This window comes from Bombus fervidus, chromosome 5, assembly GCF_041682495.2.
Source record: "Bombus fervidus isolate BK054 chromosome 5, iyBomFerv1, whole genome shotgun sequence".
NCBI classification, from domain to species: Eukaryota; Metazoa; Arthropoda; class Insecta; order Hymenoptera; family Apidae; genus Bombus; species Bombus fervidus.
In genome coordinates this window covers 11127696-11140411 of record NC_091521.1, presented here as the reverse complement: position 1 = coordinate 11140411, position 12716 = coordinate 11127696, and the positions used below count along the sequence as shown (strand labels likewise).

Below are 12716 nucleotides of genomic sequence, written 5' to 3'. Positions count from 1 at the left end.
TTTTTAGTCACCATATAGAATGGATTAGTTTGTATAACGATTTTACCACCCACCGATATGAGACTCTACGAGTCAGAGCTGCGATGTATACTTACGACACCTCTATTCTTTCCCAACAGTACGGAAAGACCTAACGCTGCGGCTACAGTTCCGATTCTTTAACATGAACCACAGGAAACCTGCCTTGATTCAATGAAAGGTAGCTACCCCTTAAGTGGTGGTCGATCAACAGATTGATGCTGCGCGTTTTTCTTGCGGCAAGCCTTAACTGCTCTTGTTACTTTGCAGCTTAACTAACGTTGCTTTTCCATAGATGCAAGGTTTTGTGCGCTTGAGAGGAATACAGGATCAGTGTAAAAGCGTTTTGGGCTACGAACGATGTTCAAGTATTTGAGAACTTTTTACGGTTACTTGAGAGGTCCTATAATTTCTAGGAAATTATGTTTTATGAGATTCCGTGATATAGATTCCTAATAGTGAAAGAGTTACAATAGTTTAATGTTGGAAGAAAATTGTACTGAAAATTTTATTTTGGTATTTTCTACTAAAGATATTTAAAGTATAGTTTAAACTTTGTCAGTCAACCATATATATTGTAATTAATATTGTTTCATACGTTATAGTATAATTAAAGGTATCTAGATTCAAAGATAACACATATGGTAACGAAAGAATCTGTTTTTAAGAAATTCTCAACTGTTTGTAATTTTAGTATCTGCTGGAATTCAATAATTTAATTTTCAATAAAAACACAAAGATTTTCTAGTAAATGGAAATTTATAAGAGTATCGGGTTTACAATTTTGAATGGTAAAGAATCATGCGCCGTTGAAATTAAGAATGAATGAATTTATGTCAAGGAGGATCTCACAAAACATAGGATTCATTCGTTGCATGGTTAGTATCTCGTTCGTAATGCATCACGACACGTTAGTTCGTAATGAAAGTCGAAAACAGAGTTTTGCGCTTGATCTGACACGTCGTTAACTGCGAATGGTGTTTGTAGACGAGCTTTAACTCTGGTCGACGGCCTCGCTCTCAGGATTTAGGTGCACATCCTATCAAACCCGATGAAGTCGTGACGCGTTAATTTCCACGCAAGCTTCCAGAAGCTCGGTTCGCCTTGCGTGACGTCCTCTCGACGTTAAATGTCGAGCAGCGAGCGGTTTAACGTGTGACGACGTGCCTAGTGATGGGATCAACCGTATCGCGAGTAACATCATAAAGTCTGATGAAGCATTTGACTAATTGCCTTCGAATTTTCCGTCAAGTATTCCCAACGGATACGTAAAAGCGATTTGAAATTAATCTTCTTCTCCTCATTCGTTAAAAAATTATATTATTTGTTACTACACTTTGTAGAGATTGTGAAATGTTTTTTAGTTGAAGTTTAGATTACTTCTCAATAGTTATTTTATGTTATAGAACGTTACTGTTCTAGAAAATGTTTCTTCAAGATTTAATGGAATTGATAGTATATTTAATATATTTCAGTATATTATTCGATATATTTTAGTTACTGCCAAAACTTCAACAAAGTATTTCAATTGATTAACATATAAAGATAACAATTTTGTGTTACACAAGTTTACAATATTTCATAGCTTTTTATATTGTGATACTATTTTCGATAACCGTTTTTATGATCCCATCACTAAATGTGCGCTAGCAGCCGAAAGTACGAGACTGTATAATTATGATGAAATCTATGATAATTAAGCTGTACCCTTAATAAGAGCAACTAACAACTAGTTATTTAATCATAGTAAGATGATCTTAATAATTAGCATATTTTTTAGTTGGTAGTACAAGGACTAAATCTTCTTTTACTTCTTTATTTTCATTCAAGAATCATATTCTTCCTGTTACATGCAAAGAGTTCACATAATATTATAGGATAGTTTATATAATAATTACAATTAACATTACAATTATCAGCATCTAATCTGTATCTCAGTATATTAACATAATTATAACTAAAAATTAAACAAGTATATACATAGACAATTTATTCATTCTGTTAAAAATATTTGCAAAAAATATTCTAGCATTAATATTATTATATACGTTTGCAAATTTTTTAACTTTGTAATAACTACAAATAATTATCTTTTTTTATTTTTCCATACACTGTAATATAAAATTATATCCTTTAGTTTTTGAAAAACGATATTTAATACTTTCACGTGAGCCCAGGTCTCATACTTTTGACCGATAGTGCACGCCAGCGATAGTGTAACTACCATACACGCTGATACATGGCAGCAGGTTCGGATCGCGATGAAACTGTTCCGTTGGATCAACCGCGAACTGCTCCCGATAAAGTTTTTCCCTTGCGCGAGGGTACAACTCAATTAACCGGTCGTTTGGTGGAAAGTTCGTAGCCAGATCGCCGCTTTACAGTTCAGATTAGCTGTTTGCCTAGGAATACGGGAGTAATTTCTTCTCGTCACGCGAATAACTTTCCAACTTAGCTACGGGACACAATGTTTTTGCCTAAAAGCCAGCTAGAAGTTTCTCAACTTATATTTTGCCCTTTTACGTCTTATTGTTAACCCCTTGCGTTTCAACCAAGTTATTATTGATTTGAGCGGAGACATTTCGAGAGTCGTTTGAAAGCAATTGGTCAATTAGACTGTAATAGTCTAGCATAGTTAGAAATTAGTACCGTTAGAAATTTCGTAAATTTGTTATACTTTGATCGTACGATTTATGGTTACGTAAATGCGTAATAAATTGAAACGGTCGTACAATTTTTCGTACAACGGTATTACAACGTTTTTAGCGTATTAAGATTAGCCAGGTTTTATGCTGCGCGTCAGTTTTGTGGAAATTTAACAGACGGGCAAATTGACGGGTTTCGTATTTCACGGAGATTGTATAAAATTAAATTCTCAACTTTGACGCTTTGGGGTATGTCTGCATCAATGTATAACATTTCATTTCACGAGAATGTCAGTGACATTTTTTTATATAAACACACGTTTGATGGCATTTTTTGACTAGCTGATTAAATATGCTATGGTGAAACATTTATTTGCGACAAACGATGCAGCCAGACATTTTTAATATGCGAGAGCAAAGCTATATATACATCTTTTTAGATAGCGAATGAAAATTTAAATTAATTCAGGATAGAAAATTGATTGGTTACGCAAGGGGTTCATTTCTGTTCATTCAGAAATCTTCTAGAAGCTCTTTAAATTACGTAAAAGTTATTAACCCTTTCTTGTCCAACAATTTTTATTTAGTTTTTCTAGAACAATAAATATTATATATATACAAAAATCTTACAAGTCAATCATATCGTTATTTATCCGTAGACAAGCAAAATTTCGTTCTTCGATTTTTTTGAAAAGAACTTTCATTGTGGTCGATGAAAGTTTCAAACACTAAGAGTTTTTCGAATGTTTCTTGATATCTAAAACAATATAAAAAATTAAACTTTAATGTTAAATCGATCCATTTTTCATCTTGTTGCTTGCAAAGTTATATCGCATACGATATACAACATGAAAATTACATTTCGTTAAAAATAACACGGGACAATAAAGGGTTAATTACAACTAATATCTCATCGGTACATATAAACTAATGAAACCTATCACTTTACACACTAAACTCTACCCTCACAATGATATAAATCCATCGACGAAAAGAGTATCAGCTATTCAACGAACGCTTAAAAACCAGAAAATAATCGTGAAAATCGAAATTATTCGAAAGTGGACCAATTTACATGGTTGAAACGGTAAATCGCCGACCAAATCGGATCGATTATGCGCGAGCTTATTTCGCCTTTCTGATAACTATTTGCGGGCATAAACTTCATCACAGTGGTCGAACGATTTTCACGATTAGCCGAATTTAACGCTTTAAATGTCAAACGAGCGTCGAGTACCGCGGATTTCCAAAGTGCTCGATGTTCATGCATCGACGAAATTTCCAGCGGATCGCTCGTGTTTCCGTCATAACACGTCATGGACGTGTTATTACCAGGCTAAAAGATTGCTGTGACGTACGAGTTTCCACGTAAATCCTCTACCTTTCCTCCCCTTCTGTTTCAGTGTTTGAAATGTGACGTGCATCGACGTGTTGAAACGTTTTCTTTGAAAATAACAGCGTGATATACGATATTTTCGATTAACACGACCGTCTTGTTTGCAGTTGGACCTGTCTTTTCTTTCTTACTAACAGATTGGACAATTAACTCTTAAAAGCTATCGTCGAAAGAAATTACATTGATGCTATCATGGGTGAAATTCTATCTAAATAGATCCTTTTTAATTTAGCAATAAATAAAGTCAAATAAATACAATTGATGTTATCCTTACGTTTGACATTAGGCGAAAGGTGGTATTATTAAGGGACGATAATATTAAAGAAAAATACGTTTGGTGTGAGATTTCACCCATGGTAGTCCTTAAGGGTTAAGATCGTTTGTGGAGCTTCTTTCCTCTTGCATGGAACTAACGCGTGGAAAGTATACAACATCGTTCCTTTTTGCATTCGGGAACGAAGGAGTTTTATTGGTAAATCTTTTACTAGAAGAAAAAGGAAGGAGCTCCAATGATTTATGCGAGGATCGAACTATAAAGAATTTTGCGCTTACGATTCTGTTAAAATTAATTATCTATTGAATATAGATTACAATATTATATTATTTTTGTCTAGTATAATGATCATATTGTAATTTAACGAATTAGTTATTGATTTAATATTTCACGTGTATTCACTGTCATATTGAATAAAAGCTGTGCCACGAAAAATTCCTCGATATAAATGAAAGGAATTTAAATGATGTCGCATATTTCCAGCAGATCGTGATGAAAAATAATTCCGTCGAAAATAAAATTCCACACATAGGACGAGTGTTTCGAAATTGCAGAAAATCATATAAAGAAAAAAGGAAATGTAGAAATGTCGTAAAATTCTTCGGTTCGTCCTCGTTCAACCATTCACTCCATCGAAACATTGCAAAGAGAAGAATTCTACGGGGACTTTTCCAACAGTTTGCCCCCTCCGATGCATGTTCTAACGAAGCTCGAACGAGCGCGCGCTGTTTGCCGGCTCGAGACGAAAGTTGTTTAATTCGGCGACATGATGGATGTATCAGCGACTCTAGGAAAAAGCGGCAGTAATTTCTGCGATAGGAAGTCCGAATTCGGGGCGAACGAAAGACAATTAAAAAGCAACGAGCATCCATGGCCAAGCACACACGCGGATATATTTTACGTCGTCGCCCGGGTTATTCCTGGCTCGCGTGGAAATTGCAATTTTCCCGGTCGGATTACGTTCTGAACGAGGCCAGGGACATTCTCTTTCTCTTTCTAATTCGAAGTTCCGCCGGTTTTAATCGTGTAACGGTTGCGCGCTTTGGCACGCCGGAAATCGTGATAATTGATTCGAAAAGCTTCCTTTTTTTTCATCGAGATAAATCGGATATCATCGTGTTGTTTGCCGTAAATTTTCAGCTGAAGCGTCAAAGTAGAGTTTCTTTGTTAGACCTGTATGATATTAGTTTGTTATTATTGTTGTTTATGTTTAATTGCAGTAGTGGGGAATATCTTCTTTTATTAAATTTCTGCGAGAGAAATTGCCGATAGAAAAATTTTTCTCCGCAGATCATCCTCTGTTAAGTTTCAATAATTGTAGGATGAAAAATTGGAATTTTATCAGAAATGTTATATCAATAGAAGATGTAAAGGAAGAGGAAAATTTACAGTCAACCAGTTTAAAAAAATATGTACATATTTTCCTTTCATCAGCGAGTCGATAAGAAGACAGCTAGGCAATTATCCTGTTCTATTTGAGTTTATTCGGAATATTTTTTGATGGAAATGAATTATTCTCTTTGCAACGTTTGCGGCGGAGCAAAAATATGTATAAAGCAGGGGTTGAAATATGACTTTGATTTCAGTTAGATTACTATTAATACGGGTGATGATTCTCCGTAAAAGAAATATATTCAAATTGCGTAATCCAATATTCTTTTGTGGGACTCTGTAGAATATGTGTTTGATTAAAATCTTAGGAAATTTTTAAACGATTAATCTTCAAGCTTCTTTTACCTTCATAGTCAAAATTATATAAATAATTTAGAAAAAAAAAAAGAATAATATAAATAACCATTAACAGTTTTATCTGACTAATTAATTGTTGCGTAAATGAGAGAGCTTTTCAGCGTTTCAATTTGGTTTTTGATTTTTCAAAATACTTAAACAGATTCTCTTTCAACGATATTTTATTTTTCTCTATTTAAATAATCAAAATATGAAAAATAAAATTCTATACGCGTGATTTAATTATCTGAAGAATGAAATTTTAATTCACCCCTTTAAACAGGGGTGGTTTTCTTAATAATTAGAAAACAAAAAGTAATATTCTTTTTTACTTTTTTTGAAACGAATTGCCGGATATGAAAAGTTTATGTTAAACATCTTTGATTCCTTTCACGAAGAATCATCCCCTACACTACAGGACACCCTTTGCATAAGAACCACTTTCACTTAACAAACTTTCATTAATCAATTTCAACCTCTGACGTGAAAAAGTGTGTGCTGCGTGTTGATTGCATTCTCTTCACCGGCATGCAACCGATCGGTGAAGATTTTTTAATTCTAAAATGCTGAACGCAGAAGATGACAGTGTTTCGGGTGTCTGTTGCAGTACGGCAGTCCCGGCTCGGGGTGGCGACATCTTAACGCGAAGTGGCGTTCGCCTAGGTATTATTTGTACATATATTATATATTTATTTACCTATATGTTATACATACGTACATATATAATATGCATAAGATATATATATATATATATAGATACATAAAGAAAAGAAAAAACACCACTTACTATCACGCATTGCTCGCGACATAAATGATAATTTCACGTAAATGATAATTCGCATCGTGTAACTTGTGAACAAGAATCGATAAGCGGACGTTCTTGGCGAAGCTTCTTTTTCCATTTTATGTATTAATATTATGCCTCTGTCAATATGTGTCGAAGAATAAAACGATGTCGTTCTCCGGCGTTTGTTTCAATTCCAATCGCAACGCAACCGTGATGGGACACGTTCCATTTAAATTCGTCGAACAAACGATCGGGAATAATGAACCAACCGAGTGTTGTTTTCTTGTTTTTTCCTTTTTTTCTCTTTTTCTGTCTTTGTTCTTTTTTTTTTTTTTTCGTAAATTCTCTCCGCTTTACGTGACGGTTCTCTGCCTCGTTGAAGGCCGAGCACGTTCACGCTGTTACATACTATGTTCGTTTTGCATGAGTATTTGTACTTTGGCGCAAATTAAACCGCAAATAAACCGTTCTGGCATACACTATTTCGTCCCCCGTTTGTTTACCTCGATCATGTACGATTCCCCTAGCGATAATTCTCTGGTAATGAGAGCAGCGAGTTCTACTTCAACCCTTAAATCAGCTCCACCGATTCTCTATCTCCTCTTTCAATTATTATTGTACGACGATGGTCGTTTTGGCGATTGATTTCGTCGGCACTTAGAAATTGACCAAATGTTTCCTTACAAGCGGGTACATGTAAGTGATAATCAATGAGTTCGCAAATGGAAATGGTGTTAAGTTTGAGATAACGTGATGGGTTCGACGAAATGTAAGTATAATATTATAGCGCTACGTTGGTACGTAATATACGTGAATTTATGAATTACATGTGTATAATATTATACGAGTATACAATGTTAATGCGAGAAGGGATTCGAGAAATTTTTGAACATCCGCTATTTGAACTATATAAGATGGGACAATCGTAGTAATAATAAAAGACAATTTTAACGATGACCATAATCGTAGCTGCGAAAAGTGTAACTTAATATATAGGAAATGTTTAAGGAACATTTCTATTAGCTTATACTTTTGTTCATATCTTGTTATATACAGAAAGAGTACTCTCGTGTTTCAGTAAAAACTTATAGTTACTTGCTCATTCGTGTTTTAATCGTAACAGTGTAATATACAACTAATATACAATTCCTAAGAAACATCTTTAATTATAATTACTTAGAAATATAATAAAACAGAATTTAAGAAAATATGAATGATGAAAACAAAATTACTAACCTGTGAACTAATCTAATGTTAAACTATTTCAGTTTAAGGGTTGAACGTACGATCCGCTGGCTCTATATAAACGATTGTTGGTTGAAAATTCGGTGGCGATAGCTAGGGAAATAATTTCTTGGTGTCTACATATATCAGACGACGCGAGAGCTCTTTTTATCGGCGTGCGTGCTCCCAAGTTGCCTGGTCGATTTCGAGATTGCATCCTGTGCGCCCAACGAGTAGTTAACTACCTGCAGCTTGTATCGTGCCACCAGCCAAGTTACACGGGGTAGGGCGTACGTGTTACTCCATATAATAACACGTTTAAAACTATCCACCGTGACTTTTTTAAAGCTGCTCGCTCTGATACATGTTTTCCGGGATAATCGTGGGAGGAGAGCTCGCGGAGCACGCGCTGCGTTTACTAATGAGCGTTCGCCTGCCACTGTTTGCGAGCTTCCCCCGCGATTCCGTGTTCCATCGTCCGTACAGAACGCGTTCCTCCTGTAATTTCGTTCAGAAACGACCATCCGAACGTTTCTCGAGTTCTGCAGCATAGTAACAATTCCCTCAGATGTTAGGGAGTACGTATTTCGTTCCGTGAAATTTCCAAACAATTTATAAGAATTATACAACTGAGTCGATAGGACGCTGTTCAAAAACCGCGTGTCGATGCCTTTTAAAACGTTCGCGGCGGTTTTTCGTGAAAGAGCGACTGTCGATGAAAGGTCCTTCGGGAGACGAGTTTCGATGTTTATTTGGATATTCCGAACGTAGAAGTTCAGGGAATTTGGAAAAATTCTGTGCAATGAGGTTTAGCGGAAATCCTACGTTCGATAAAAGTTTGCGGATGTTTGAAGCTTTGGAATCGCGAGTGTAGAGAAATTTAGAATATTCGAAGTCCTGTTGGCGAATGTTTGGAAATGTAGGGATTTTTGTAGGTTTCCGTTCAATGTTTATGAACGTCGTGGAAAGCTTGGGAATTTAAAATCCGTACAAATATTAATCCTCGAATGCATGATTTCTTTAAATATAACAAAAGATTCTGAAAATATTCGTCTACTCTGAAACTAGTTTCATCTTTTCGGTCCTTTTTATTTGTGAAAAGAATTTCTTTCAAAATAGCTACGAGATATATTATAGAACATACAAACGAATCATATCTTATTAGTTGTATTTAAATTATTATAACGTAATAACATCCGGATATTGAAACTATAATAGACGAAGATAATGAAACGGAAAAATTGTTGATTTTCTATTTTATTCGCTTAGATTAATACTTTGTGTTGTATAATGCGGATGTATTTGATATTGGTAACGTAACTATATTCAACATACCATACAGTAAGTAATACTTATCTGATTTATATTATAAAATAAAAGTACGCTGTAAAATGTTAACCCTGTATGTATGCATTTAAGGATTAATAACTTCGAAACTTTGAAAATTCTAAAGTCACAATTTGAAAGTTTCAAAGCTTCTTTCATATTTAAGAAAAGTTAAATATTTAGTCTAAATGTCCCAAGAATCCAAAATACGTACCAGGAAGCTTATTTTATCCTCGATTGTTTATTAAATTACTTCTTCTCTAATTATTACTTCTTCGATTAGTGAAGCAATTTCCGCCTCTTCCTTAAAAAATTTAATGTCCCAACGCTTCCGAGAATTACCTTTTTGAAGCTTCTGAAATCTTGCAGCAAACAGCAGATTAACGTTCAAAGCATCTCAAATTGCTTTCGCTTCCTGCTAATTAAATTCGTATAATAAATCTACGGCTGTAAAAATTTCTACTCGTTAGAAAAAATTGCAAGAGCTCCCGAATTTACGAAAATTTGCATGTTGGTTAACATATCTCGACCGAAACGTGGGAGCACGATGTTTTGGCTTTCGATACTTTGTTAGCCGTGAAAATATTTGTGTCTCATCGAATCTCGACAGAAATCGCACTGCACGATACGTTTTCCCGCGGTTTTTCATTTTTGCTAGATATTTTTTATCCGTGTGGCACTGATACTTCTTTTTTTTTAAAATATACCTTCCAACGTTGTCGTAGGTGGAAACTGTAACACCACCTTTTTTTTTTTCAATGCATATCTTTGTTTACTGCACTCAAGAGTATCTTTTACACACAGCCATTGTGATTAAATATTAATTCAAACGTTATTTTAATTAGTGCTTGGTAGCACGCACTGGTTTGCAGTAGAGAATCTGTAAGATGGTCATCAAACGTTTAACAAGTATTAAATAGAAGTATTGGGTTGAAGAGAAAAGTTGAATGTAATATTTGGCCATTATTTCAGCGTTAATAAATAATCAGATTGTCGAATGCGAGTTAGAATTAACTGATTATGTATATGCACTGGTAGAGATTGTGTAGGTCTCACAAGGACCAAAACATAGCAAACCCATTAAGGACCAAGCAATGAAATAATTCTTAACAAGCAATTTATTGCTTTATCAAGGTAAAACAAATGTATTAGAATAATAGATGCGAATCTTTATAACTTTATAACATTTATAACTTTATGCGAATCAGAAATACAAAGAAGAGATTTTTTAATTAAAAGAACACTACCATCATAGCGTTACAAATACTCAATTTCTGCGTGTGTTATTTTTTAAATCGTAGAAGATAGTTGGAAGAAGAGATACTGACTGAAAGAAATATTCAGTAACGAAGAATTCGATGGTATAAATTAACTAATTACATTATCTTCTATGAAGTAATAGCACATCGATATAATTTTTATCAAACTCCAATGAAATAAATTAGTTGACACGACAAGTGAAATATTGCGTTAATGCAAAATTGATCCTTGACGGGTTCATATTAAATGGTGACTAATCTACCGTGATTAATACCAGTAAGAAAATATTAAAAGAGAACACTGAACGAACGATCGAATGACAGAAAGGTATTAAGTCGGAAATACTTTGACACCCTGCAAGTTCCACGTGGAAGGGAGAACACTGGCGTTGTGAGTTAATTAAATTTATGTCGATTTCCCTTTTGAACGTTTGTCAGCTGAGTAGACTCGATTGTAGGTGGATTTTGAGTTGAAAGATCCCAGGACTACGGCGAATGATGTTAAGGACGGGAGAATAATAATGAGGTTTGGCCGACTGTTTGTCCGCCGAACTCTCTGTTCTTTCCTTTGCAAATGAACCCATTTGTATTCAGTCGTAGGGTTAATTCGTCCCTGGTCAATATCCACGCCTAGAAGCTCTCGTTAAATTTTAGAACGCCGAGTACGTCGGTCCACGAATACACCGAAGAAGATTATTTTCAGTATAGGAACGCGATTACGAGCAATTTCACCAGCACGTGTTTGCGCTCTTCGCGCCGTTTCCGGTTCGCTCCCTGCGCTTGGCGTTGATACGCCGAAGCAAATTGCTTGTTTGCGTTATGAGTTACGTAAAAGATGAAGATAGTCTGTGTTAAATTCTCTCGAAAGTTCCAGTTTCGAGAATTATTATACGTAAATATTGAAACGGTGTTGTTTGGGATAGAAGTCTTGTGGAATAAAAGTTAAGCGACCTGGTCATTGCGGAAGAAATGGGAAAGATTGAATAAAATTGTCGATTTATCTATCTTGGTATTTGTATTAGATTATTATATACGATATAACGTCGATTTATTATACATAGTTTATCAGCAATTTTCAATACGTTTGTCTTATCAAGTTATAGTTCTACGTCTAAGCATTCAATTGTAATAATAGAATAACCAAGTTTTACACTAATATGAATTTTAATATATTAAGCTTTTACATATTTGTAAAATTCTAATTAGGATTTCGATCAAGAATTTACCTGTCTTGGTGTAATATTTAATTCATATTTTATTTACGTTCGTGTAATTCAGTTAGCATAAAGTGAAAGCGAGTACCTCAAGATAGATAAATTTTAGTCAATGAAATAATAAAACAGGGTAAGAGAGAGTCCCTGGTACTGATACGACTAGGGATAAAGTTTACGAGATTACTGGGACTTGAAATTGACGTAACTTTCTTAAGATAGAAGGCATGCCACTAAAAATGAGAAATTCTGGACCAGTGGCAATTGAATTTCTAATGGAGTGAATTAACATATATTTCAAATAATATAAAAATTTAGCCGGCTTCCTAAATGATAAAGTACATCGAAATGATAAGAGCATATGGTTCCATTGCAAGAAGTAATGACACTAAAATGTTTATATTAGATAATCATCTTAAAAGAATTAATACGCTTCAAGACAATAAATTAAGGTTTACTTAGAACGATATAACAGTTCATCGTGTTTTTAAATAATAAAATAGATAAAGACCCATACGCGAATAAAAGCATATGGTTTTAATACAAGAAGTAATAACAATATAATATAAAATATCTCTCACCCATATCCTTGTAAAAGATTCTTCCCATGGTAGTAAACTTTTATTTAAATAATACATGTATTCCTTTTCTATTTGAGAAATCATTATATGTACACGAACTTAACATAGTACGTAAACAACTATTATTAAAAATGCTTGTTATTCGCAATTCCATCATTTCTATCATTTTCCATTAAATTTCATCGTAATTTAGCACAAACAAAATAATTTTTCCCGAATCTAAATTGATATCTTATTCGTTTTATTTACGATGTTATAAACACTTTT

The 12716-nt window shown here is 34.3% G+C and overlaps 1 protein-coding gene across 16 annotated transcripts in view; it reads left to right on the top strand.

Annotated features, from left to right (window-relative positions):
• Positions 1-12716, top strand: part of Tmod (tropomodulin) — a 114951-nt gene that overhangs the window by 87039 nt on the left and 15196 nt on the right. For 8 of the 16 annotated variants that reach the window (XM_072003999.1, XM_072004002.1, XM_072004005.1 and 5 more), the window contains one exon: positions 6669-7024. The exons of 1 other annotated variant lie outside the window; for it this stretch is intronic. Coding sequence is in view for 4 of the 15 variants with exons in the window: in XM_072004002.1 (XP_071860103.1) it covers positions 6669-6703 (35 nt within the window). In the remaining 11 variants the exon portion in view is untranslated. Of the gene's footprint in view, positions 1-119; positions 200-6668; positions 7025-12716 lie in introns of those variants that run through there. 7 more of the 16 variants (XR_011799884.1, XR_011799885.1, XM_072004003.1 and 4 more) reach the window with 3 other exon arrangements.